The sequence below is a fragment of the Calonectris borealis genome, chromosome 29 (genome assembly GCF_964195595.1).
Source record: "Calonectris borealis chromosome 29, bCalBor7.hap1.2, whole genome shotgun sequence".
Taxonomy (NCBI): Eukaryota; Metazoa; Chordata; class Aves; order Procellariiformes; family Procellariidae; genus Calonectris; species Calonectris borealis.
This window is the reverse complement of record NC_134340.1, coordinates 4,048,950-4,076,413: the sequence shown is the minus strand read 5'-3', so window position 1 is coordinate 4,076,413 and position 27,464 is coordinate 4,048,950. Positions and strand designations below refer to the sequence as shown.

At 57.9% G+C, this 27,464-nt stretch overlaps 2 protein-coding genes across 3 annotated transcripts; one reads left to right on the top strand and one right to left on the bottom strand.

The window, feature by feature from the left end:
* Positions 1 to 979: 979 nt before the first annotated feature.
* Positions 980 to 7,267, top strand: CERS2 (ceramide synthase 2). Of its 2 annotated transcripts, none has more exons than XM_075176315.1 (11): positions 980 to 1,080; positions 3,068 to 3,241; positions 3,852 to 3,969; positions 4,069 to 4,187; positions 4,371 to 4,428; positions 4,526 to 4,576; positions 4,873 to 4,965; positions 5,177 to 5,305; positions 5,390 to 5,496; positions 5,608 to 5,761; positions 6,070 to 7,267. In XM_075176315.1, the coding sequence occupies exons 2-11, from the start codon at positions 3,069 to 3,071 to the stop codon at positions 6,196 to 6,198; spliced, it is 1,131 nt and encodes a 376-aa protein (XP_075032416.1). In that variant the 5' UTR covers positions 980 to 1,080; position 3,068; the 3' UTR covers positions 6,199 to 7,267. The 2 variants fall into 2 exon arrangements, with proteins under 2 accessions (XP_075032416.1, XP_075032417.1); XM_075176316.1 differs by lacking the exon at positions 980 to 1,080 and adding an exon at positions 1,592 to 2,878.
* A 1,184-nt stretch (positions 7,268 to 8,451) lies between these two features.
* On the bottom strand, positions 8,452 to 27,262 carry SETDB1 (SET domain bifurcated histone lysine methyltransferase 1). The gene is given in 23 exon segments (XM_075176306.1): positions 8,452 to 9,273; positions 9,811 to 9,899; positions 10,358 to 10,569; positions 11,050 to 11,215; positions 11,880 to 12,012; positions 12,300 to 12,328; positions 12,982 to 13,598; positions 14,520 to 14,689; positions 14,985 to 15,101; positions 15,375 to 15,977; positions 16,712 to 16,870; positions 19,414 to 19,552; positions 19,928 to 20,057; positions 20,958 to 21,148; positions 21,534 to 21,607; positions 22,916 to 23,117; positions 23,410 to 23,577; positions 23,991 to 24,090; positions 24,221 to 24,258; positions 24,745 to 24,917; positions 25,267 to 25,489; positions 27,098 to 27,244; positions 27,247 to 27,262. Coding segments are annotated over 23 exon segments (4,014 nt in total). The 3' UTR covers positions 8,452 to 9,155.
* Positions 27,263 to 27,464: the final 202 nt, after the last annotated feature.

Below are 27,464 nucleotides of genomic sequence, written 5' to 3'. Positions count from 1 at the left end.
GGGAGGGGTCTTGGGGGGGGTTGGGGTGACGGGACCCCCCGCACCCCACGGACGCACGGGTTCGTGGGGGTTTGGGGTGATTGGACCCTCCGCACCCCACGGACACGCGGGTTCGGGTCCCCCCCGTGGGGTGCGGTGTCGCGGCGCGGCCGGCAGGGGGCTCCCCCCACCGGGACCGCCGCCAGCGCGGGGGGGGGCGTGTGGGGTGAGTGGGGTCTATAGGGGGTGTGTAGGGGTGAGCGTAGGGTATGCATAGGAGTATCTATAGGGGGCATATAGGGTATGCAAAGGGGGGTATGGGGGTCCAAAGGGGATGTATCGAGGTGCGTATGGAGTATATAGGGATGAATAGGGTGTGTATAGGGCGTAGGGTATGCATAGGAGTGTGTATAGGGGGCACAGAAGTTGTATACGGATAAGCATAGGGCGTGCACGTGGGTGTGTATAGGGGGGCATATAGGGGGTGTAGAGGGATGAGCAAAGGGCATACACCGGGGTATGTATAGGGGCCATATAGGGCGTGTATAGAGGTGAGCATAGGGCGTGTATAGGGGCCATATAGGGCGTGTATAGAGGTGAGCATAGGGCGTGTATAGCGGCCATATAGGGCGTGTATAGAGGTGAGCATAGGGCGTGTATAGGGGCCATATAGGGCGTGTATAGAGGTGAGCATAGGGCGTGTATAGGGGCCATATAGGGCGTGTATAGAGGTGAGCATAGGGCGTGTATAGGGGCCATATAGGGCGTGTATAGAGGTGAGCATAGGGCGTGTATAGGGGCCATATAGGGCGCGTATAGAGGTGAGCATAGGGCCTGCACAGGGGCCATACAGAAGGCGCATATGGAGGGTGCGCGGGGCCCGCCCCCCTCCCCGTGCCTCCCTCCGCCCCGCCGATCCCCGGCCCGGCGATGGATTGCTCAGGCCTGGCGCCCCGCCCCGCCCCTCGGCGGGCCCCGCTCCCCTCCGGGCCCTCGGCGTTGGCGGTGACGTCACTCCCGCCCGCTGCCTGGCGCGGGGCGCGCGCGGGGGGGGGGCGAGCGGCAGCGCGAGGCGGCGGCGGCGGCTCCGGGCGGCGGCGCGTGAGTGAGGGGCGGGGGGGGGAAGGGGGCGGACGGGGCCGCCGGGCAGCGCCGGGCCCGGCCCCGCTCCGGGAGGGCCGGGCCGGGCCGGGGCGGCGGCTCGGGCCGGGCCGCAGGGGGGGCGTGGGCCGGTTCCCGGTTTCCCCCCCTCAGTCCTCCGGGCCTGTCCGTTGTGCTGGGCCCGGGCCTGGTGGGGGGCGGGCCCGGCGGAGGGCCTGCGGCGGGGGGGGGTGTCCGCCCCGGGGCCCGGCGGGGCCCCCCCGGTGCCTCCCGGCCTCCGCCCGCGGGTGTCCCGGGCCTCGATCCCCCGCCCCGGGGCCCGGCGGGGCCCTCCGGCTCCTCCGGCCGGGCGGGGCGGGCCGGGCCGCGGCCGTGGCCGGAGGGAGGCGGTGCCCCCCCGGCCCGCTGCGAGGTCCCCGGCCCGCTGCGAGGTCCCGGGCCCGGCCTCCGTCCCCGCCGGGGCTGGGGTGCGGCCCCCCGGGCGGGTTCCTTCCTCCGCCGGGTCCCTCCAGCCGGCGGTGACCCGGTACCCCCAGCCGGGGCGGGGGGACACCCCGGGAGCCCCCGGTGCAGGGTCCCGGCCGGGGTTCGGTGTCCAGCGATGTTCCCGGCCCCGGTTTTTCCTCCGTAACCTAAAACTGTCAGCGTTTTCTCACTTCCCAGCAGGATCGCTCCTAAAATCACCTCGGGGGGCCCGGCTGACGGTACCGGCCCCCCCCGGCTCGGCGGTACCCAGTTCTGGCTCCTCTCCATCCCCGGGACGTCAGCTGGGCCCCGGCGTCCCCGGTTCCCCGGGGGAGCAACCGCGAGCCCTGACCCGGGCCTCACCCCGCGCCCTCCCACGCGCCGGCTGCCTGCCCTGCCTGCCCTGCCCGTTACCTGCCCGCGGCCCGTTTGCGGCACCGCCGTCCCGTCCCGGTTAAGCGGGAGTCACGGCGCGCTCTCGCCTTGACTTGCAAAACCGGCCCCGGCGGTTCCTCTTCCCCCTCCCGGAGCGGAGCCGGGTTGTCCCTCGCCTGAATCCCTGCTCCGCGTTGGGGCTTTGCCTCCCGGGGGATGGGACCCCCCCGGCCCAGCCCCACGGAGCCCGAGCTCGGCTCCCACGGAGCGGGGAAAATCGGCCCGTGTCCGACGCCGGGAGGTGCCAGCGTGGAGGGGAAGGAAGAGCCGGGATGCGCTGACCCCACGGCGGGGGGTGGCTCCCCACGCCGCGGCGGTGACGATGACAGCGCTGGGCTTCCTCTCCCTCCCCGTGCCCGGCCGGAGCGCACAGCGCCTTTTTAAGGCACAAAGGTGCTCATTGTGCCACCGGCAAATCCCTAATCCTGCGCCGTGCGGCCGCCTGGGTCCGGCTGCCCGGCCGAGGGGTGGCGGTGGGCTCCGTGCCTCGGTTTCCCCACCCCGGCGCTGGGCTGTGTGCCCGGGATCAACCCCGGGGTGCGGACACAGCGCTCGGGAGAGAAACGGTGCAGGGGGGCTTCCCCCCTCCTCTTCATCCCGCCGCGATCCCGGGGTTGTGCCCGTCCCCGGCTGATGCCACGCCGTGCGGTGCCGTCGGGGTACCAGCGCGGGGAAGTACCGGGAACGCGGTTCCTCCCTCCGGAGGATCCATCCCGCCGGTCGGAAGCGAGAGCCGGCCTCGGTTAATCATCACCCGCTGACCTCTCCGCTGCAGGGAGCAAAGTCCCTCTCTGCCGGAGCCGAGTGCCCGGCCGCTCCGTGCGGCACGAGCGGGATTTCACCGGCCCGCGGACCCTCCCCGGCGCGTGGCTTGGCCGGGGGCTCGCCGGGAGCCGAGGTGGGGCGTGGGGTGCCGGGTCCGGCCGGGGCGTTGCAGACCGTGCCGGTGGCACCGGCCGGAGGCAGACGTGACCGGCTGCGAGCCGGGACCGGGGTCCGACCGCCGCCTCGGTGCGGGGCCTCCCCGCTCCCCCGGGGTGCGTGCTGCCCCCCTCACCTCGCCCTCTCTTTTTCTCTCTTTTCTCAGCATGTTTCAGACCTTGTACAGCTATTTTTGGTGGGAACGGCTCTGGCTCCCGGCGAACGTCACCTGGGCCGACCTGGAGGACCAGGATGGGCGAGTCTATGCCAAAGCCTCCGATCTCTACATCACCCTCCCCTTGGCCTTCCTCTTCCTCGTCGTCCGGCACCTCTTTGAGACGTGAGTGCCTTCCCTGGGTGGGGGGGACCCTGATCCAGCTCTCCCTGCACCCCCGGGGCTGCGCGTGGGGCTGGGGAGACGCTGTGACGAACCCCTGGACGTGTCGCCCTGACCTCAGCCCGGCTGGGAGTGGCTGTGGCACCCCAGGGGTCCCGCTACTGGGGTGCAGTTAGCCCCCCCAGCCCGCATTTAGGGCTGGGGACCTGCCCCTGGCAGCCCCGCACAAACCCGGCTTTGTGCATCCTCCGCCGCCCTTATCACGGCACGGTCGGCCGCAGGCCCTGGCGTTTAAGGAGCGATTTGTTGGGCAAACAATGGCGAGCCGAGGCCGGGAACAGACGGGGCTTTGTTGGGACGGCGGGAGAAGGGGGAGGCACCCTCCGCTGGGGTGGGTACGGCCCTGCCGCTTCGTGAGGGGCCGGTCCCCCAACCCTGGGGTGACAGAGGGACCCGGGGGGTTCCCCCGTGGTGAAACCCACCTTGGAGAAGCAGTAGCAGGGGGGGGAGACTGAGGCACCGAGTGGCTGTGTGTCCCTGCGTGGCTTCGATGGGGCCACGTCAGCCAGATGCAGAAATGGGGACATTTTGTCCCCCCCTACTCCTTCCCCAGGTACGTGGCCACCCCGCTGGCCGGGCTACTGAACGTCAAGGAGAAGATCAGGTTAAAAGCCACCCCCAATGCCGTGCTGGAGAAGTTTTACGCTGCCACCACCAAACACCCCAAGCAGGTGAGGGGACGGGAGGGTCCCCAAAAGGGGCTCGACGTGGCTGGGGGAGGGCGAGCGGCAGAGCCGGGGCCCCGCGGTGACGTCCCTGCCGTCCCCCAGGCCGACGTGGAGATGCTCTCGAAGAAGAGCGGCTGCACGGTGCGGCAGGTGGAGCGCTGGTTTCGCCGCCGCCGCAACCAAGACCGGCCCAGCCTGCTCAAGAAGTTCAGGGAGGCCAGGTGAGACCCCGCGCCCGGCGTCGCCGTCACCCTGCGGGCCGCGTCCCTGCGGTGGATGGGGCTGCGGGGGCAGCCGCTTGGCCGGGACCGCCCTGGGAGGGCGGAATACGGGGCCGGTGGGTCCGTCCCTCTCCCTCCCTCGCCCCGGTGCCCGTCTGAGGACCCTCTGCTTCCTTTTTCCAGTTGGCGATTCACGTTTTACCTTATTGCTTTCATTGCTGGCATGGCTGTCATAGTGGATGTAAGTATGGCCCCCTCCCCTGCGCGTCCCCGGCCCCGTGGGCGCCCCCGCCCCCTCTAACACCCCTCTGTCTCTCTTTCCCTCCTGCATCCCGCAGAAACCCTGGTTCTACGACCTCCGGGAGGTGTGGAAGGGGTACCCCGTCCAGGTGAGCACCCGACCCCGTCCCGTCGCCGTCCCACGGCCCTTCCTGCGCCCCAGGAGCTGCCTGGGCGATGAGGGATGGGAGCCGGAGCCCCCGGGCTGCGGGAGGGTCTCCCTGGGGTTGCGCAGTGTCTCTGGCACCCGTGTGGGCTTGGCTGACGCGCAGAGCAGGGGTTTGCGTGCCGTGGGGTGCAGAAGGGTCCCCGGGACACCCGTGGGTCTGGCTGGTGCCCACAGAAGGGGATTGAAGCGCCCTGGGGCACACGGAGGATCCCCCCCAGCCTGTCTCTTGGCTTTCAGAGCATGGTGCCCTCCCAGTACTGGTACTACACGATCGAGCTCTCCTTCTACTGGTCCCTGCTCTTCAGCATCGCCTCCGACGTCAAGCGCAAGGTGGGCTGCGACGGTGGGGCTCTCTGGGGCAGGGGTGGCAGGCACGGGGGCGTCGTGGCAGGGTTTTCTTCGCCCTCGTGGTGGGCATTAGGGACCTGGGGCTGGGGGCATCTGGGGCCACGGATGGGATCTTGGAGACGAGAGGGATGGCGGGGCCTGGGGGTTGGAGCCAGGCTGCCGTAACCCCCGGCTCCCCCTTTCCTGGGCGCAGGACTTCAAAGAGCAAATCATCCACCACGTCGCCACCATCATCCTCATCAGCTTCTCCTGGTTTGCCAACTACATCCGTGCAGGGACGCTCATCATGGCTCTGCACGACTCGTCGGACTACCTGCTGGAGGTATGGCCCGCTCCCCGCCGCCGCGGCCACGGCCACGCCACGGCCCATGTCCCCTCCCCGACTGTCCCCCCTCTGCCCCCGCAGTCCGCCAAGATGTTCAACTACGCCGGCTGGAGAAACACCTGCAACAACATCTTCATCGTCTTCGCCGCCGTCTTCATCGTCACCCGCCTGGTCATCCTGCCCTTTTGGTGAGTGCCGGTCGCTGGTGAACGGGTGGGGAAACTGAGGCACGGGGTGGGGAGACCCACTGGGAGTGGGATGCCGGTCCCTGCCTGTAACAGAGCTGCGTCTCCCGGCAGGATCATGCACTGCACGATAGTTTATCCGCTGGAGCTCTACCCTGCCTTCTTCGGCTACTACTTCTTCAACGTCATGATGGTGGTGCTGCTGTTGCTGCACATCTTCTGGGCCTACCTCATCATCCGCATGGCCCAGAAGTTCATAACTGGAAAGGCAAGAGGGGGCCTGGGGACGGCTCGGGGCTCCCAGCCCCGCAGGGAGGCGCAGCTGCGGGGCGAAGGGGCCGTGTCCGGACCCGGCCGACGCGGCTGGGGTGGATGGAGGGTGCGGGTCTGCCGCGGGAACGAGGTGGAGGCGGGGGGTTTGCAGGGGAGACCCCAAACTTGGCTTCGAGAGCCCTTGGTGGGGAGGGATTGGGGTGGAGAGGAAACCGCGGTGGTTGCGATGGGGGAAACTGAGGCACGGCAGGAAAACAGGCTGCCGCTGACCGACCCCCCCCTCCTTTCCCTCTCCCCCCGCAGGTGGTGGAGGACGAGAGGAGCGACCGTGAAGAGACGGACAACTCGGAGGAGGAGGAGGAGGCGGCGAAGAACGGGCCCCTCTCCAACGGCCACCCCGTCCTCAACAACAACCACCGCAAAACCGACTGAGCGCCCTCGCCCCGTCTCTGCGCTGGCGGGGGCGGCCGGGGGCCCCGCCGGAGGCCGATCCCGTGAGATGTCAAATCCCACCGATGCCACCCTCGCGCAGCGCCAGGGTCCCCGTCCCCTCCATCCTCTCCCCTCCCCGGTCCAGCAGAGCAAACCAGGACCCCGGAGGGTCCGTCTCGGCCCCCAGCCCCCTCCGTCGCCTCCTCCGGAGAGGGGCCGCGGCTCCGGGGGCGGCAGCGGTCGCTGCTTCTCCACCTCACGCTCACCGTTGGTGCCCTTTCTGCCTTTCACCTGCTGCCTTAATCCACCGCGGTGCCCCGGGACAGGCAGAGCGAGGACGGCTCCCGCCGGCATCCCCCCGGGACGGCTCCTTCCCCTCCCGGCAGCCCCCTGGGGGCGGCTGTGGCCGGAGGGCTCGGCTCCAGCCCCTCGCCGGGCTCCAGCCCTGCGTTACTCCCCCTTTTCCCGACCATCCCCTCGCCGGAGGGGAGCGCGTCCTGCAGCTGCCTCTTCGGACACCGGGAAGAAGCCCTTTCCCCGACGCGTGCCCGGCTTCGCCGGCACCGAGCGAGGGAGGGCGGTGGAAAAGCCGGCGCAGTCCCTGCTCCGCCGCCCTCGGAGGGCTGGGAGGGGGGAGCGGAGGAAGCGCTGGTGTTTTGGGGGCTGAAGGATGAGACGACACTGGGAGGGAAGCTGCGGGCTTTAGTCACTACTGGCGTCTCACGGAGGAGTTTAATCCCCTCATTTCTCTTCTGTAAATGGGTTTCGAGTCTCTCCCTTTCCGTGGCCTCTCCCGGTCCCTTCCCCGGCTGTAACAGGACAAATTTGCAACTGATTTTTTTTTTTTTGTTTGTTTCTATTTATTTGGAAGACGGAAGGAGCCGGGCTTGGCTCTGTCTCCCGCATCCACCCGGGATGCAGCGAGACCTCCCAGCGCGGAGGGGTGGGGGAAAAGGACCATTAACCAACGTCAGACCAAAACGTGTTTTGTTGTTTTTGTTTTTTAAAAAAAAAAAAGGTTAAATATATTAAAAGTTAAAAACTAATAAACTTCGGTATAAAAAATAAAGGGCTTGGGCATTCTCTGTGGCTGGCACAGCAGCCCTGGCCCCTGCGGGGGTCTGGGGGGGATCAGCCCCCTTTAGCTTTCATTTAAGCAGTGCTAAAAGTGGGCAGATTGGAGGATTTTGATGTTTTATATTCCCCTCCCCGCCCCGAAAGCTCTCCACGTCTTCAAACCCAGCCTGAGGAGCCCTGGCCCCGCTGCCGGAGGAGCGGCCGCCCTCCTCGCCCTGCCGGGATGACAAAGCTGCTATTCAGGTGGACGCTGAGGATGGGAACTGGAGCTCGCGGAGGCCCTGGAAAGGTTTTGTGTTGGTTTTTTTTTTTTTAAAAAAAAGGTTATTTAGCCTGGGGAAAAAAAGCCTCCCTTGTGTGAGTGCAGAGTTACATGAGCTGGGCGCTGGGGGTGCTTTGGGTGCCCGAGGGCTGGGGGTGGCGGCTGGAACCCGCGTTTTGCCGCTCCGGCGCTGCCCCAGCCGGGGTCTTGCACTTCAGCCGGTGGTGATGGGAGGTTGGCTTCCGATTTGTAAAAATCTGCCTCTTTTAGCCCGTGTTCAGGGTGGTTTATTGAGCCCTTTGGATGTGCAGGTACAAGCCCTGCCCAAAAAAAAAAAAACCACCAAACCAAACCAAACCCAACACTTGAAATCGTGCAGTGCTGCCAGGGGGAAAAAAAAAAGCGAGTTTTACTCGTGGAGCCGCCGCTGGGTTCGGGCCGTGTCCAGCAGCCAGGCCGGGCTGCTCCCCCCTCCCTGCCCCAGCCCTGCCCTTCCCTACCCCCAGCCGCAGGTGCCCAAAGCCGGTTTGGTTTGACTGAGGCGCGTTCCGGGCTGCCTCAGCTGCAACTTCAGAGCAGCATTTTAAGCCAAACTCTGTATTTTGAGCCTACGGTTACATCCTAGGGCGGTGGGGGAAGGCAATCGGCATCAAATCTGTTCGCTAGCGAGAAAAGTTCAACCGGCTCCTCTTCAGTTTTAACAAGTGGAGGATTTAATGAGTATTGGTTTTGCTAGAAGGAAGGAAAGGTGGAAATGCCGGTGGGAGCTTGTTGCCCTCCCTGCGCCATCGGAACCTGCCTGGGCCCTTCTGCCTCTGGCAGTTTTCCTGCGAGCCCCGCGGAAACACGGATGAGGGAAGTGGTTAAATCCTGCTCTTTCAGGGTCTTTTGCTGTGGCTAAAGTTCAGGGCAAGTTTTTTTTTTTAATAGAAAAACATACTTTATTGCTTTTTAACAATGAAAAGATTCTTTACAACATATCACAGTTGAAGACAGATGCTTTTTTTTCCCCCTTAAATTCACGTCACCACTATAAATCCAGATTGGTCCACTCTTACTGGGCTTATCCCCGCCATCCTCGCTCCCTCCCAGGCCGGTCCCAAGGCTGCAGGGACATCGATGGCTCAGTCCCAACCGTGAGCACTTCCCTGGAGTCTTGGGGAAGTGTTTCCTGCTGGAAAACGGGCAGCAACACCAGCGGGAGCTGTAGCTGCCCAGGGATTTGTGCCTTAAATTTGGTGGAGAGCTGGAAGAGAGCAGGAACAGCTCAGGCAGGTAACGCCTTGGCTAACGGCCCCTCCTGCGGCGCTGAGGGAGAGATCGTCCTCTCTCGGGGCGACTGCAGCCCCTGGGACGTGGTAGAAGCAAAGCTCACAGCATCGGGTTTGGGCATCGCCCCCCCGCCGCCGCCGCCACGCATGTGCCAGGTTACGATTCTGGTCCGTGTCCATCTGCCGCTGTAATTTTCAAGTGAACGGGAGAACGCGAAGCCGCTGCGCTCGGCTTCGTATCGGTTACTGTTAAACAACCACCTCTCGAGAAGAAACTTCACCCTCACAAAGGGAAAGTCAGCACCAGGTCTGCGGTCAAGAGGGATCCGGTGGGAGCAGGGCTGGGCTCACAGCAGCCGCCCCCGGCACTCGATAGCCCCGCAGCAGCACAGCAGCTCTTTGCCTTCCACGCTGCCCACTTCGTAGTTGTAATCCCACGTCAGCTCCGTGCCGGCTCGTATCCGCCTGGGAAGACAAAAAAAAAGCACAGGCTGGGAGAAGAGGCCGTTCCGAACAGGAGGATAAGCCGGGCCTCCTGCTAGCAGAGAGCAACGCTAACGTGTGACCTCTCTGGACAGTCTGGCCTCCCCTGGGGCAAGGGTGAAGCAGCCAGCGCGGCTGCCTTTGGCTCCACAGCGAGCAAAGGGACAAAGTTCCCCGATGAATCACTCCCGTGGGGCTTCAGAGAGGAGACGCCGCGCTCGCGGTGCCCAAGAGGCACGTGGCGGGGATTCGCACCGCCCGGCGCTGGGCGGCCGGCTGCTCCGTGCTTAACTAAGGCCTAAAACTGATGCAAATCGCACCAGAATCTCCAGCGCAGAAGAGAGGTCCTCACCCAATTCATCTCCAAGCTTCTCCCCGCTCAGGCTGGCGTGAAACTGGGGACAGCAGTCACCAGTGGGGAACACCCAGCCTGCACTGGTCGTGCAGCCCTGGCCAAGGAGCGGGGTCCAACCAAGCCCCGTGAACGGGCAGCCCCCCCCCAAGCGCGCCGCGACTCACTTGCTGGCGAAGAAGGCGACCCAGGGGAAGCGGAGGTCGTGCGTGTCCACAAAAACATTCTGCACGAAGAGGTTGGGACTGCAGCTATGCTGTGCAGGGAGCGGAGACAAACACAGTGAGCAAGTTTCTGCGGCGGGAGGGATGCAAACCAGCCAGCAGTAAACGCGAGCCTTTACAAACAAGCAGCATTCCCTATTTGTCCGCTGCATCCAGCGTAAGCCTGCTGAAACAGGACACACTCCCTCCCCTGCCTGCACAACCAGGGATGAGTCATAAGATCCACCCTCGCAAAGGTAACGGTCGCTGGAAGGACTGACTTGGCCGTTCTGCTCACCACGCGTCACGGGGCCGGAGCAGCTGCCCTATTTCACTCGGCGGGGTGGATCATCCTCCTAGTCCTGCTCTTTCCCTACTTGTTTTACTGTATTTATCTAGTCTTGGGGAGGAACGGCCCCCTGAAAGGACAGGTCACCCCAAATACGTCCCTTTCCCTTCTCAGCTGCCAAGGGACGTTCCCTTTCGTCCCCTGCCAAGGGCAGTGACTCACGTTGAGGTACCGGCCCAGGTTCCCTTCCAGCTTGGCATCGATGATATAACAGGACTCCTCTCCGTCGTAGAACTGGCGGGTGGTTCTGCGGACGGGCGCGCTCTCGCCCTTGTCGGCCGCTGCCATGTTGGTGGACTTGATGGCGATCCCGTGAGTTGATTTCAGGGCAAAGCCTCGGGTGGATTTCACCGCCACCTGCCTCTTAACAGGACCTGCCCAAAGGAAGAACAAACGCTGCTGCGTTCTCTCTCCATCTTCCAGAAAGGAACCCCACAGCAGTGCTGCTGGCCCAAGCGCTCTGCTCTTTCACACAGGGGTAATAAACCCCTCAGGGACGCAGCTCAGATCTAAAATGCCACCCTGGGATGGCTCCTGGAAATCTCCCAGCTCTCCGCTTAACCCAGCAGACCCTGGAGACCCACCATAACAAGTCTCACAGTTGCTTTTTCGTAGATACCCACAAATACCTAGTACTTGAGGACGGGGTTTTGCAGTTACGTCTCAAACAACACAGGAGGAAGCTTCAGGCCTCGGCTGTTAGACAGCTCAGAGGTGCTCGGAGCAGGACGCACCACGCTCACAGCTGCTACGTCCTCAACAGCCCTTCCTGGTGGTTTCTGGCCAAAATTTCTTGCTGTACCTCCGTACTTTCCGCACTCAGCCCTTGTTCCTCCCCCAGCAGCTGTCCTCACCTGACCCGGACGAGGGGTTTTTCTTGTCATCCCCTTCCTCCTCCTCGGAGCCCGAGGAAATGGTCTGGATGTCGTCGCTGTCGTTGGTGGTGCCCTGGGCCTGCCCCGCCACCGCCTGCCCGTTCTCCCCCTCGCTGTCCGTGCTGCTCGACAGGGTCAGCACGTCCTGCAGAAAGGCATTAACAGCTCCTGAGCGCAGCCTGGGCCAGGGGGAGCATCGCTCCATCGCTTTCCAAGCTCCCTTTTTTCCCCAGTGCTATTTTGCTCTCTTTTAGCAGAGGACTCTGTGCTCTAATAAACCCTTTTTAAGTGGATCACGCAGGCGGCCACTGCGATCAGAGCTGGGACGGGACAGAAACCCCATCTCACAGGCCAATGTTTGAAACAGCAGCGGGGTTTCAAGGCTGCCAGAGACTCAGGAGCCTGCACCATTACGTGCTCTGGGTTTTGCAAGGAGGGGAGAAGACCCCAAAAACCCAAAGACCGTCCCCCAGGATGGCTTCCTAGACCCGGCTCTGCCGAGCAATGGGTCCCTGGTGTCCTGGGTATGCGAACCAAGGTGCTACATCCCACTATAACACATGCTGTCCTCTTTTTGGGGCTTTCAGAACCATGAAAGACCCCCACTGTCTGAAGAAAATCAACCCCCCTCCAGGAAATCACAACTATGAACCACAAGCCCTGCGCTGGTGCTCAACTGGGAATGAAAGTGGCATAGAAACAAGCCAGAGTAAGGGTCAGGGCCTTCATCAAACCAGTTTGGAGCGGCGAGGCCGAGCCAGACCCACCCCTCCCAGCCCACGTCTGGAGCCCGAAGGATCACCGCTTACATCTGTGGTGGGCTGCGGGGCGAGGGAATGCCGCCTGCTCTGCAGCAGGGCCGTCTTGCTCGTCGGCCTCCGGATCCCTTCCAGTTTGGGAGGGCTCGGGTTGTAGCCGTACATCCTTCCCAGGTCGCTTAGCCTGTGGGATGAGGACAAGAGCGGGTCACACTTGCACCTCCAGGGAGATCGCCCGCCGGCCAGGCGGAGACAGAGCAGCTGCGGAAAGCTGAGAGCTGGACAGGACTGCCACCTCCAAGCCTTTAATTTGCCAGTGCACGTTGGGGCACAGCCCAAACCCTCCCAACCTCTCAGTTTACTCTGGCAGCGGCATTAACAGAGTTAAGAGGCAACCCTAGAGTTGCAGCAATTCGTTCAGAGCGGTATTTGGAAATAAAAAGCAGGAAAATGCAATTTAAGGAACCTTACCCGGGAATTTTGGTTGGATCTTCAGGTTCCTGCAGAGGGGAGAAGTACAGAAGATTAAAATCTCTCCTTTCTGGAGCACCCTTCAGCCCTTCTGTGGAAATGCTCCCCGGACACCAGCCCGGGTGCGAGAAGCCGGCTGTCCCCACGGCGCAGTGTGACACCCAGTCCAGGGGGTGCTCCAGAAGGGCCAAGTTACGACCACAGGTCTCCCACCCTCCACATCCCACACCGTGGGCCTCCGAGCCCCCTCTCCAGAGCAGGGGGTGGACAGAGGCCACCTCCACCTCCCTGTTGTCCCCAGCCCTGCCTGAACGCTCTCCACACCACCTCAGGTACCCGGGCAGGCGGTGGCTCCCTCTCTGAGAGCTGCACAAGCGTGTAGCGCCCGGGGCAGGAGGGATGTTCAGCTCATCCCGCGCTGAGCGACTTCTTTGTAGCCTCTTGCGGCACCGCTTCCCCCAGGAAGGAGGAAGGCACCTCCTACCCCGCCATAGTGGGCCAAGTAAGCAGGGCAAGGGGACAGCCACCGAGCAGCCCCACAGTCCACCTAGTCGTGTCTACGGGCAGAGAAGCCACTCGAGCAAGAGCGCGGCTGAGGCACATCTCCGCGTCTCAGTTTCCCCATCCGTGCTCCCAAGGCAGGGGGCAATACTCATCTCCCAGTCCCACAGCCCTCCCTTACATCTTTCTTCGATGCCTTTGACTCTCCATCCACGTCGCCCAGGGCAGAAGCGGAGGCTTTCTCTCTCTCACCAGGGAGCTCCGTTTTGCCGGCCTTGGCTTCGCCGCCTTCGCTCATCTTGAAGGAGGAGGCGCTGTCATTGTCCTGGAAGCCGTCAGACATGCTGTTGGAGCTCAGCCACGAGGCCACTTTGTTCTTGGAGGTCTCCTCCGACACCGGCAGCTTACAGGAGGCAGCCACCGCCGTCTCATCGTGGCTGATTTGCCGGGTGAGCCCAGAGTCCTTGGAGGCCGTCTCCGATAGCCCGTTCTCCTTCTGGCCCCGGGTCTGCCGACGCGTGGCATAGCTGCGCCATACCGAGCTGGTGCTGAAGTCCTCGTCCTTGCAGAAGTTGTCGTCAGAGCTGTCCTCGTTGGACTCCTCCTGCTCCTCAGTGCCTGTGTTCTCCTCCTCTTCGTCCTTGAGGTCCACCCCGCTGCTGTCAGAAGAGCATTTTGCGTCGCTCTCGTAGCCCTCCTTGAAGTTCTCCACGCTCTCAATGTGATCCAGGTTTGCAAAATATTCGTCACCCATCTCTAACCCCTCTTTGTCAGCAAAGTCATCCGTGAGGATTTTCCCTGGGGGTGGGAAATAGAAAACTAAGCGTGGGTTTTCCAGGGATGATATTCCTACCCCGTAAATTTTATCCTCCCCAAAGGCTCACTGAGGAGCAAACAGGACTGACACCACCTTATTCCAAAGCCGGGCTGGGAAAGGACAACATATTACCCTGATACTCGAGGTAATGAAAATCTGAAGCACGTGGCTGATCTGAAGTGGGCCCTTGCTAACATCCAGGCCTCCAACAAGGAAATCTCTAAACAGCAATTCAAACAGGGTGACTGCCTTTTACTTTGAAGGGCTGGAGGTGAGGGCGTAGCACAGAGGCCACATTAAGGGCAAGAAACCAGAGCACCAGAGCTCAGGCAATGCCCGTGGTTAGTTTCATTTCAGAGTTAACGCAACCATGCTGCGCAACTTCTGCATTTTACTGGTTTGTGCCGAAGTCCCAGCGACTGGTTCGACGTAAACAGGAAGCAGGTATGTGTTGATTCACCCCCAGAGTGCAGAAACAGCTCTGGGGACCCGAGCACTTCTCTTGACACCGGCACTGCAGCCACACTGGTTTCTGCAGCATCTTGTTTCCGAGTTGGGCAAGGGAGGGGCATCAATCAGGAAATCCAAGATTGCAAGTTCATCATCTACGTTTTCACTTTCCTGTCCCCTTAACAAGCACAAGGCAGAGCTTCACACCCGTCCTGCTGGGTTTTGCATTTTGCGATAAACAAAGCCTAGATCTCAGGCCTGACACAAGCTTGATACAACCAGATCTTTTCAAATGCTTATCCCCCCCCTCCTCAACCAAAACAAAGCAGATTCATGTCTGAATACATGTGACCACTGGGAACAGCACTGGCTCAACAAAGGCTCTTCATTCACAGCACCTGTTTCAAAACTAAGAGGCTTCTACCTGCTTGTTCAGCAGGGCGAGATCCTACCTGCGTAGATGCAGACAAAAGAGCCTTTAGCAATATCATCAAGGCAGCGAATGCCCCAGCCTTTGTTCTGCGTCTTGAATAACTGCAGTCGGACTTGGAGCCCATGTTGGACCAAGCGATTGGTGCACATGTTAATGTTGCACTTGCACCTCTTGTTACACTCGTAAACTCTGAAAGAAAGGAGAACAGTGACACCTTCCCCGATAAAGCAATACCCCAAGACTTGGTGTTGCACCAGTAATGATGCAAAGGGACTTGCAGCCGTGGCTTAAAGCTCAGCAGGGTGGGGAGAGTGTAGTTGCCAGGTTCTACGATAACGCACAGAGGTCAGGCCACACATTAACGGATGAATCGAGAACAGAGGCGGGTTTTCAGTATGTGCATTTAGCTCCGGGAAATACTGCCTCTCTGATAGCATCGGAGGCCAAGTTTCTGGAGGGAAGGAGAAGACGCAGCTCCACTCACCCTGTCGGGAGGCACTCTTCCAGCCTTTTGTGCTGGTATCCTGAATTGGGGTTGATCTGCCCACCTGGGGTGCAGCCAGTCGCTTGGACCGTCAGCTGGTGACAGGCACATTTCGATCTAGAGAGACACACAGGAAAACCCACCCATGCCCCAGAGGTTACTTTTACACACCGGTTTCGCAGGAAGGAAAAGAAATCACATCTTTCTGCATGCATATACGCAGAGAGACGGGCACACAGGGCTTGACCTGGAGTCAAGCCTGTGGCCCGCCAGGGCTGGGTGGGCTCCAAGTCCAGAGCAGGTCCGCCTTGGGCTGTTATCAGGACAGGCGGCACAGTCCAGGTGCTGTCCCCCCCCTCCAGGCCCAGCGACACACGAGGAGTCACCTACTTGTCCCTGCAGCCGTCTTTGCAGTCACAGCCCACGAGGAACTCCCAGCTGGTGTTGATGTAAACCCCTTTGCCGGGGATGCGTTCTTTGCTGTAGGCCACCTGCGGAGGTGGGGTGTTATCGATCTCGTTGACACAGGACAGCGGCACGTCCTCCCTGCCCTTGGTAATGTCTGCGATGTAGTAGTAGGGTTTGTAGGGCTGGAACTTGCGATCTACCAGCACGTACGGGTCCAGGCAGAACATCTCCAGGAAAAGGAAGTCGCAGTCTGTCTCAAAAAGGTAGCGTTCGATCTCCTGCATGGTGCGCAGGCACAGCCCACATGGCGTCTTGTAGAGGACGTGGAAGCCCATCTTGCGGTTAACCCGTCGGCGGGCTGTCATCCGTCGGAAGTCGTAGAGCAGCGGGATGAGCAGCGGGTTCTTGCTGCGGTACTGATCGCTGCGGATGGGACGGACGCGGGACAGGCAGGTGTAGCTGCAGACGTGCGGCAGGTAGAAGAGCTTCTCCAGCGGGGCTCGGTAAGAGGGCTCGTTGGGCACGCGGTCCATCATGCCATGGAAGGCCTGCGCTGTGCCGCTGCCTGCCTGGCCGCTGGAGAGCCTGGTACAGGAAAAGGGATACACTGAGCAACCGCGGCTCAAGGAAGAGCGGTGCTTTCTCCTCAAGCTGCAAGCGGATTTTAGGCACTTAATTCCTATCAGAGCAGCTGCTAGTTACACACTGGGACACCCCGCTGGCTCTGCTCCTTAGTCCAATGAGACACAAGCCCCAGCGTCCCGGGGGAGCAAGGCTGGGCAGACCCCAAAGGGAGCGTTACCAGCAGCAGAGAACACAAAAAAAACCCCAAATCAGAACCAGGGAAGCAGAAACAAACACAAGCTGGTTGTGGTCGCAGAACTGGGATCAACGGCTTCTGTGCTGTGGATCGATTGCCACAAAGCCACCACTGCGGAAAAGCCACCTGCAGATTTACATTAAAAGCAGCTCCCCCCTGGCCCCAGAAAGCTTGTAGAAACAAGAGTCCTCTAAAACCAAGCAGGGTCAGAGGCTTTGGCCAGGGTCCCACTGGGGTAAGTTCTGGTCAGAACTGATAAGAGAGCCTTCGAGCTCAAGCCAACAACAAAACGTAACGAGCAGTTGTCTGGGAGGGAGAACAAGGTAAGAGGAAGACACATGCTCAGGACCGGACAAGCTGGCGAATAAAGGTGTCAGTCCATAACAAAATAAACCTGCACTAAACCAAACAAGCCCCAAGTCTGTACCAGCATCCCAAACGCTCACAAGGATGCAGGGGTATTGCTGCATTTGTAATAACTGCGAATAGCTTTGCTTACCGGTGCTGCTGGGACGCACCGGTCCTTCCCGCCGGAGGTGTATCACTCAGGACAGGCGAAGAAGGTGACGACTGCCCGGAGCCCACGGAGCCGGGACGGAAGGAAGTGCTTTTCTTGGCCACTTGCTTTCTCGACTGGGCCAGCTGACTGTCGGAGCATCTGCACGAAGGAAGAAGGGAGGCGATTTGGAAGATGCACACGCTCACACAACCGGTGGGATTTAGACAGACAGGGGCAGTCAAAACAACACTCCCCCACGGAAGTCAGCAACAGTGCCCCATCCAAGAGAAACCAAGCAGATTTTTTCCTAACGAGTGTGAAAATCAGCCCATTTCTGACTATTTGCGCTACAGCCATCCCGCAACAACCCCAGCCAAATGCCAGAACTCAACTACATTTAAAAGTGACTTCTGACATACTGCTATTTATTTGGAAGTGAGGCATGAGGGCGAGAGGGAGTGTAACGAGGATGTCCAAGGCCTTCATTTCAGGAAGCTGGACAAGCCAGTACATGAAGAAACCCCTGCAATAGCAGAAACAAGAGTTTACGGAGGCTCAATCAGTGCTACAGTACTGAGCAGTGGGAGGAACAAGAAGTACAGAGGACTCTTTTGTCCGAACCAAGTAACAAGATAAGATTGTACAAGGGAATGTAATAACATCACTGAGGAAAGGACTCCCAAACACCTCTGCAGCCCGATGAACAACATCAGGAAGGTGGGAGGCACCTGGAAGACACTAGCCCTCACACTCTGAGAAAACAACAGTGGAGATTTTCAATCCATTTACACCGATTAAACAGAAAAACACCCCAAACCGGCCACTGGTTTTCCCACAAGTGGAAGAACATCATTATGTTATCAGGGCAGAAAGGGAGGAGACAGTGAGAGCCAGAGGGGGTGACCGTTTCTGCAAATATCTGCCTTAAAAGCGAGGTGTTAACACACACATCAAAATTCAAGACCAAAAGAAAAAAGCTTCCATCAGCAGGCTTTAAACAGTCATAAATGGCTGACAGCAGCTCCCTGGCACCATAGAAAAACTTGAAAGTGAGACTAGAGAGGGAAGAGAACGCGGCCTTCCTCAGAGTAAACAAAACACCAGAGTGAAGAAACCATTCTCTCAGTTTTAATAATCTAAAACCAATGTGTTTTTAACCCAACAGTATCCCTCAGGGCAGCGGGGACATGGATATAGTATGCTGCCTTCAGTCAATGTTAAAAAACTGTTGTCTTTAAGCAGTTCACTATTTAATGGCACGGCAGGGAAACATCTGTAGTGTCTGCTTGTATTAGACCTGAAAACAAGATCCTGAAGTCAAAGCTTCTGTGGGGAGAGAAAAAAAAAAAACACAAGTGTTTCTTGTAACCACTGTAAGGCCTGTTAAATGGAAAAGGAGAGATTCGGCAGCCAACGAGACTGCAAGCTGGCTGATCGCCGCAGTCCAACTTTATCGTCTTCGTGCCGTGTCATGGCACATCCTTCCTACGCCCCTGACAGCTCAGGGTGCCCTGGCGTTAGGGCAACGGCCCAGCTCTCCCTCTGTTCAGAGGTGGGGCCCTAGACCGTCGGTGGAGCAGCCAGCGTTGCATTCCTCACGCTGGAGCAGAGCTCCTTCAGCACCGGCCTCTCTTCTTGGTTATGTAAGAGATGAGGAACAAGGCTACCATGGCTTCGATTCTCCAGTCTCGGTCAGAATGGCACAGGAGGAGCACTTCCAAGTTATATCCAGGGGCAGAATGGGTCATATCGCACTGGTGCTTGGAGAGCAACCCCCTCCTGCGGCCGGAGGCTGGGGGCAGGCGGGGTCTCTTAGATGCTGCTACACCTAGAGAGCATCCGGTGAATAAAGATTCACTCGCTGCACAGGTTCCTTACAGCTGGGACATCTCCTTTCTCCCTTTTGCCCATGCAGCAAGGCACAGTCACAGCAGAAGACATGCTGGCAGGGGGCCAGGCGTCCACAAATTCGGATAGGAAATCCACAGTGGTGACAAAAATGAACCGGGACAGCATCTCTCTCCCCTAGAAAGTTATTGAAATCCCAGAGCACATGCTCAGGCACCCTGGTGTTCTCCAACACGCTCCCTCCATCACAAGGCTGAGTTCCTCCTTCATCCAGGCCTCCTTCGGCACTAGCCCGCACCTCTGAGAACGTCCTGCTTGGGCCCCTGGCAGCAGGAGGCACGTGTGCGACTTGGCCGTGGCTGAGCTTTATCAGGTTTGGTCCGTGACCACCGAGACCGACCACTGATCCCGAGTTCTCAGTGCCTCGTAAGTCATTGAGGTCTGCGAGCAGGTCAGTCCAAGTGGAGGAATACAAGGCAGCCGGGGGCCAGTGCCTGGATCGTGACACGAGGGAGTAATTCAGATTTTCAGAAGAGAAGGAGCAAACGTTCTAACTTGGAAATACATCAAGTGCGAAGCTTTAGCCCTGAGTAAGAACATGGCATTTGGCTCAGGGGGCGCTGGGCTGTCAGCTCTCCCGCCCCCAATTACTCATCCAGCAGCTTTATTTATAGTTTCCCCCAGAAGCATGACTAAAACCAATCTGTGTAACCAGGAAACAAGCCTGGTCGTGGAGGAAACCTGCACCTGAGGATTCCTCTACACAGAAAGGGCGGTGCCTGAAAGAGCTGAGCACTGGAGACGAAACGCAAAGGAGGTAGTGGTGGAAGCAGAGAACTGACTCAAGTACTTACTCCGTCTCAGGAGGCTGGGGAGAAACGGGCCGTGCAGCCAGCGAGGCTGCCTGCATTTGCTCTAAAGGTTTGTACTGGGTACCAGCTCCCGTTAAATCTTGCGTATATTGTACTACAGGCCCTTTGCTCCTGACAGCACCTAGTGGGGAAGGGGAAAAAGCAAAATATCAACAAGAAAAGCCTCTACCATCAACCAAAGTTTGTTGCGCTAGCCACAAAATATCGATTTAATTCCTGAAGGCAACCAAAACAGAGGCATTTGCAGTTAACATCAGGTTATGGGCTGAGCTCTGAGTCACAGCCAGTCACCCCAAACAGATTCTGGCCACTTCACACATCTGCAGTCTGGTTTTGCGGCATCTTTATGCCAGGAGAAAAAGCTCACTGTAAATCTTAAATCTCCAAGGGTTCTGCTAAAAAACCCTCACCAAAGCCAAACCCACCCGCCCCTGCCAACCCACAATGCGTTCATTCAAATTCCAGGACACAAAAGAAAGAAAAAGATGCCACATACCGACATTGGGACGAGTCCTTGCTTGTCCACTTTGCTTCTTTTCTTGGGTGGAGGCTGTGGAAGTCTTCATGCTGAACATGGGCTCAAGGCGTGTGGAACCCCGGTAAATCCACTCACAACGTTTGTCATCCTGCAGCAAGGAGAAGGCAACACTCACAGCACCTACGGCAAGAGCTTCCAGAGGTACAATACAGGCCTGGGAGACAGCAGTGTGCTTTTACGGTGAGCAGAATCGAATGGAAAGGAGGCAAAGCATTGACCTGAAGGCTCTTGAAAGACCACGCAGCGAAGAGAGGACAAAGGCAGTAATTCATCGTATTTGAGGGAACACTGAATACAAACCAAATCTAGAAAGAGGCCCAATACCAAGACCCCAGACTTCAAGTTCAGTTCTGTTCTTAGCCCAGCAATTGACTAACGAGGCACTGTTGGAGAAACCAGACTCCTCAGGAAACAAGCTAACTCCTCAGCACCAACCGAATCTGCTCTAGGACAGGGAGGTTAAACTTGCAAGCGCGCAATGTCTTCCCCAGCCCCAGGGGCTATGCAGTTATCTAGAGAGGAAGGGAGCCAAGCGGGCACAGATAGTGTGTCTGCTCCCTTTCTGCAGTTTGTAGAATTTGAGCAAGCAGAATATCGCAGCTTCTGCTCAGTTTCTCTCCTGCTTCTCAAACCAGCACTTGTATTCGGACAGAAGACATTACTAGGTGTTTATATCGAGAAAGGGACCAGGAGAGAATACCTGCAGATGATGGATTTTGTTTCTTACTCATTACCACTTTAGAGTTTCACATGCAAAATGCTTTAAAAGGCTTTTGAAGCTTTTGTCATGCAAACAAGAGTCTCACCTTTCCCAGCAATGCACAGTAGAAATTGGCAGTCTGCCTACTAAGCAAAATGCCTGCTCGCTCCAGGACCCTGTCTGACATTAGCAAGGAAACTGGACTTGATTAGCCCAACAGTCAGCGCCCCCCAAACCCAAATTTAAGCCCATCTTCCCCCTCTAACGGGAGAAGGGAAATTGCCCTACCAGGAAAAGGATTTTGACCAGACTGCCATCCACTTCTTCCACTCTGGATTTCCACCAGGTCCCTTCCCACTCCGTTTTGATCAGTTGGCCGTTCTTCAGCAGCACCATGGGACGGTTGGGGTAGGCCGTGATGTACTCCTCAATGAAATCGCGACAGGAAACGTCCTCTATGTCTTCCCAGGTCTTTTTCACTGTTCGGAAAGGGATGGATGGGAGAAAGGGAAGAGGAGGAAAGACTCTTACAAAGAGAATCTTTAATTCTTTTTCAAAGAGATCCCAGATGGATTTTTAGATAAGAACAATCAAGCAGCAATCCCGAGTAGCTGGATTTTTGGTGGTAGGGCATGGAGCCATGTGAACGCACCCAGAGTGCAAGGAGTCACAGCACACTCACTCTGCTGGTAATAAATAATAAACCCCTATTTCCTCCAGCTTCATACGCAAATGTCTACAGGCACAGCACCGGAGGGGACACGCAGCCTGTCCCCGGTCTTTTGAGCCCAGGCTCTTTCATATACCCAAAGGCTCTCCACACAATTTCAGCGTTAGGACACAGGAGGGGCAGAGCTCACTCACGTGGCCTGCAGATTGGGTACAGCTCCCACTCCTTGACGTATGAAGCGTAGCCATCATCAAAGAAGATCAGGAACCTGCAGAACAGCAAAGAGAACAAGCATTGGAAGTTGGAATCAGAGATGCAGCTGAATAAAATGCAGCTCCACGTCACACAATGAAAGCGGAGCACTCCTCCTGTTTCTCCTGCCAGTCCCAAAGGCCCTCAAATCAGATATGGTGGATGAGGACAGAATGAAGTGATCATTTCTGCCAGCAGATGATGAGTTTTACAGTACTGCCACTTCCCTTGGTTGTTTCAGAACAGCTCTCCCCCAGCCCCGAGCTATCTCTGCGCTCCAAAGCCAAAAGGCTGCCCAGAGGCTTCCCAGCAGCATAACACAGCCATGCCCTCTTCCCTCAGCTCCAGGTTCCCTCTGTGCTCGGCCACAGGAAGTAAAGGAAGAGAAAAGACTTTAATTGCTCCTAATCTCTGCAAGAAAAGATATTTTTGGAGCCTTTGGGACAGAGCAGCAGCAGAGGCTGCACACCATGACTCGACAGCACCACGGGGAGAGAGCTGGGGGACACCTCCCGGGCTCCACCTGCAGACAGGAGACGAGCACGAAGAGTCCCCAGTGCCTGCGGGGGACCGGGAGCTCGGAGGGGGATACCCGCAGGGCTGGATACGGCCCCCGCTTAGCGCTGCGTGCCTCTGGATAATAACTCCAGGACATGGAGCCGCGTAAAGGCTGCATTACGAGAGATCAGCATTACAGCCAGCCTAGCCAAGAGGAGTAAATTTGCGATTTGACTAATAAATGCAGTTCATTTTCAGTTATTAAACACGTATCAGATAGAATTTGACACAATTAGGCACTTACGGCAGATCCACATTTGAAACAAACAGGCAATTATACCCTTTATGAATCTTCTCAGAAAGACCACAAGCCTAAACCACAACATCGGAGAAGCCCTGCCCCTTATTTATACCTGACGGAAAAGGCTGCTTTAGACCTGCTGTTTCTCCTCCTCAAGTGCTTTGGCAACACTGCTGGCACTAAATGCTTCTAGGGCTCGTATTTCCTAACGCTGTGTTTTATGCCTTGAGCGGTGCAGACTTACATTTGTGTGATAATTTGAATGAATTACCAGATATAATTTCTGACTCAGGGACATGAGTAATAGAATGGAAGCTCCACCCAGAGTTTTCAGAGATAAGAAAGACTGAAGAAACAACATTCAGAGCTACGTCCCCAGAAAGGGCAGAAGAGAATTTAGTTCCCACAATAGCAAATATACAAATATACTTTTTTCCTTTTTTTTCCCTAGAAAACAAAACAAAAGGAAAAAAAAAACAAAACAGAGAGAGAGGGGGGTACAAGACTGTGGAAGAGAATTAATACCTGTCTTTATTCTTTACGTTTGGGGTTTCAGCCACAATGCCAGCATACAGCCAAACCTGATTCCCATCTTTGTATTTTGCCACAACCCTGCTGCCAACGTAGTGTTTCTCCGGTGAAGGGTGATAGTCATAAGCGATGTGATTGCCAGAAAGCAAACTCTTCCCTTTATTATCAAATTTCACTTTGTACTTCTTTCCAGCACCTGAAAGACATTTCAACACGGCAAGATAAATAAAAGCCAAGTGATTTCATACAAGAAGTCCAACACCATATACCATTCTGATCCAAGTTCAGAACTTATTTGAAAGCCTTTCAGAAATTAATTTGAAAGGTAAAATATTACTGTGGAGACGTGTTGCTTTCACAACTCGTTCCAGGTGGCACTAGGTGCTCTGACACGGGAGGGGACCTGCTCCAAGCCTGATCAACGTTCCCCACCCAAAGCTTAGTGAAAGCCACGAGCACCGAGTCACAGCAGCAAGCACAGGACGTACCGACCGTCTGGATTGCAATTAGAGTTCCTTTGTGCCACGTTTTGGTTCTCTTCTTGCCCAGGATCCTCATGCCAACGTTCAAATCGCCGTCATTGCTGAGATCGCTCCCAGCCGCTGCAGGGCCAACGGGCTGGAGAGTGCCAGGAGTTTCCTGAGGGGTCTGTGCATCTACCCGAGGAACAACACCAGAAGATAAGTTAGAAATTGCCCAATGTACGCAATTGGAAGAACATCTGTTGGACTCGAGACAGGAGGTGTTCTTGCTTCCCTTTACCTCGCTCGGCCTAAGTGCCTCAGTTTTACTGGATGGTAAGTAAGGTTTGAGTGAGGTTTAAACATCATTAAAAAGCTTTCATGTTATGGGAACTGCACCACTTGTATTTGCTTTCGGAAAGGGCTTAAAGAAAAATAGGAATTTGGAATCAATATATCCTGATGGGTCTTTCCAGTGGGGAAATAGAATAGTCATTTTCTTTTTCAGAAAGAAAACCGACAGGCGAAGACTGGGACAGGACCAGGGTAAGGGCACACACGGGTGCCAGCCCATGGCTGTCAGCCCCGGGAAGCTCTCGCACGCTGACCTTTTTGTGCATCCTGGGCATTTGTTTTCTTGTTCACGGCATCCATAAATTTCTGAACATCCTGAGCGGACTTTCTCATTGCAGCCATGGCTTCCCGCAGCTGAAGCGAAGGAAAGAGAAAGAAAATATGAAAAGCCTTTTCTTTTTTGCACCAAATACAATGCTGTCCTACATGTTCCAGCAAAACCCCACTTCAGAAGTACACTATGGTCAGGTCTTTTCCAACTCACCAGAGTCTGATCCTTTATGATTCTGGGACTACTATTGCCTGCATTTAAAGAGAAAAGAAGTGGTTTAAAACATCTTGGGGAGGAAAAAATCCATCCTAGTTAAGTCACTGAAAGAAGAGGGAACAGAGAGAAGCGTCCCTTCAAAAGCCTTCTCTGTCCCTCTCAAGCACTTTTACTAAGCCACCCTTTCCAGACCCACGACGTGCTGCACCGGCAGCGTCCCTGCAGGGGCAGCACTTGATGGGGACAACGACCAGGCAGGTGGGAAAAGGGAAAAGTCCCAGTCTGGGACTCCAGGAACCACAGAACAGTTCCGGGCCCCGGCAGACCATGCCAGCGTTGATGTTCCTCACATGAGCTAAGGGCATTCCCTACCTGATCCTCTCCTGCTTACGGACCAGCGTGGCTTATGGCCAACCTTATGATATCCTTGTTCTGATCCCCCTCATTCCCATCCTCCTCCAGGACACGCTCAGATCTCCATCCCTCCCCTCGGTACCATGTGGCGCAATGAGCTACTGAACTGTGCTTCCAGCCCGAATCGATACTCATGACATCATCGTCATCCTCGTCTGGGATCTCAATCACTTCCATGGCCTTGGCAGCCGAGTCCTCGTCCTCAGAGCTGCTCTCACGGTACTGGAGGCCCAGCTTGGAGTAGAGATCTTTCACCAATATCTCGCATTTGTCAATGGCTCTGGGGAAAAAGAGAAGTGCAGAGACAGTGAAAGACAAGGTGAGCCCAGCCGTACGTCCCACAATACTGCAGAAAGAAATAGGAACCGACCACTGGGGAGCCGCTAATTAAATACAACCATGATGAGGTGAGGGAGGAGTATTCACATGAAGGATTTAAAGCCACAGGGGAATAATTTTAATTATCCCTCCATAACCACACGTAAATGAACCGATGCAGAATCACAGTGTCAGTCTACAGCGAAGGGAAATGGGCAGCACTCAAGACATCGGACTCGGCCACCTGATCTCCCCCTCCTCTGCTCTGAGGCCCAACTCTGACACGTGGCTGCCATTCCAAGCGCGCCCACCTCGAAGCGTCATCAAAGAGCCGGTCAACGCGAGCCACCTCTTCTTCCTTCTGTTTCACGCACTTCTCCAGCTCCTCCAGTTGCTGCTTCCTCTGCTTCACGCACTCAAACTTCTCCAGCTCTTTGTCGATGATATCCTGGAGCTCCTCCATGGAGATTCCCAGCTCCTCCATCACTTCATGCTGCAGCTCTTTGATTTCCTGGGAATCCATTTCTGCTGCACCTGACACCACAAAGAGGTGAGAAAAGGCCAGTGAAACTCTACTGCTGCAGCACACTCTCCCTGCAGCACATAAAAGAACATAAGCTCCGTTTTTTGAAAGCTGGACAGGAAGAAAATATTATATATGTTGTTAAGACAACATCACAAGGAGCCAAAAATAACCAGAGGGCAAGCAAACTGTGGAGCCAGAGGATTCCAGGACAACCAGGGATTCCTGGCGTCTCCTCCGATCTCTGCACAGACTCTCCACACCCGCTGAACGCCGGAGCCTTACGCTTCGCCACCTCAGCGCCCTCTCCTCCGCAAAACCTGCAGAGCCGTTCCCAACCCTCTGCCTCGCCTGGGAGGAGAACCACGCAGACGCCTCTCCCAATCTGTCCCACAGCTTCACCTTCACGCAGCAGCCTCCAAGAGCCCCTGTCCCCCCCTGCCTGTGGTCTTTAAGGAACATTACAACATCCAGCCCCAAGGGTGGCCCAGCAGTTTCCTCTGTCCAGGCCTGAAGCCCCCGTGTCTCCCTTTGAGCTGGGCCTGGCGATAACCCAACCAGTCTCCATTATTTTCAAGCCTGTCCCCCGTCAGCAGCACTCACAGACACCTTCCTCTTCCCACAGCGCTCCCCGCTCTCAGTCTCTCTGTCTGTATCTAAGCACACCGTCGTCTCCAGCCCCCCTCACCTCCTGCTCCTCCATCAACCCAGCCCCACGCCCCCCTCCTCTCTCTCGTCACCCCCCTCCAGCCCCATCCAGCTCCCTCTGCCCACGTTTCTCTCCCGGCTGCACCCAGCCACGACCCCACACACTTTTCTCCAGCCCTACAAATGCAGAGGCAGCCCGCAGCCCCCAACACCTCCCACCCCAGTGACCACACACCTCCCAAACACACCCCGAGCACCCAAACGGCCCCTGTCAACCCCCTTTTCCCAACACGTCCCACTCGCGCCACCCTCACCCCACCTCCCCTCTCACACCTAGGCCTCTGTCCCACAGTCCCCACTGCACCCCCAACCCCAAACCCCATTCCTCCCCCCACAGCACCCCATCCCAGTGCCGCCACAGCCCCCCTGCAGCCCCAAGCCCCCATCAACCCCTCAGCCTCCAGCCCCCCACTCCTAAAGCCCTTACGCTCTCTCCCACACCCTATAGTTTGTTTGTATTTGCAAGTTTCCGTCAACCTCCCGGCCTATAAAAGTCCCTGCCCCACAGCCCCCCCGCAAGCACCTCAAAACGAACCTCCTCCCGCGCGGGGTGCTCCTCACGCTCTCTTCTCACCCCAAGCACCCCCCCAAAGGCCTCACTCCAATTCCCCCCGCCCCACCGCCCCCTCCTCGCCTCAATGTCCCCCCCCCGGCCCCCTCACACCTCCCTGACCGACTCCTCCTGCCCCACAGCGCCCTCCTGACCCAAGCATCGCCCCACAGCCCCCCAACACCTCCCACCCCACGACCCCCTGCCCCACAGCCCCCTCTGTGCCCCCCACAGCCCCCCCCAATCCCCCCTGCCCCACAGCCCCCTTCAGCCTCGCTGTCCCCCCACAACCCCCAGTCCCCCTCACTCCAATTCCCCTGCCCCTCAGTCCCCCTCATCCCCCCGGGCAGACCGCACTCACCGAGGCCCCGAGGCCCGGGGCCCGCCGCGACCCCTGTTGTTGGGGAGAAGGAGGAGAAAGGGGGTGGGCTCCAAAGCGGAAGCTGCTGGACGTCACTTCCGGTAACAGCAAGCCCCAAGTCGCCCCTGCCGGCCGGCGCGGCGGCAAAGGCGCGGTACTGCGCATGCGCGAGAGGCGGGCCGCTACCGCCCGTCTGCGAGGGCTGGCCAAGGCGCATGCGCGGAGGGGAGGAGCCGGGGGCGCTTAAAGGGGCAGCGCCCCGGGGAAGGCGCGGTGCTGCCACCTATAGGAAGGTGATGGGAAGGGCCGGGGGGCCCTGAGGGGCCGGGTAGGCCCGGGGGGTGCTGGGGGCCCAGAGGTGATGGGG

Coding starts and splice junctions, on each gene's coding strand:
- CERS2 (XM_075176315.1), top strand. CDS start 3,069: ATGTTTCAGACCTTGTACAGCTATTTTTGGTGGGAACGGCTCTGGCTC. Junction 3,242..3,851: donor GTCCGGCACCTCTTTGAGAC/GTGAGTGCCTTC, acceptor CTCCTTCCCCAG/GTACGTGGCCACCCCGCTGG. Junction 4,188..4,370: donor AAGAAGTTCAGGGAGGCCAG/GTGAGACCCCGC, acceptor TCCTTTTTCCAG/TTGGCGATTCACGTTTTACC.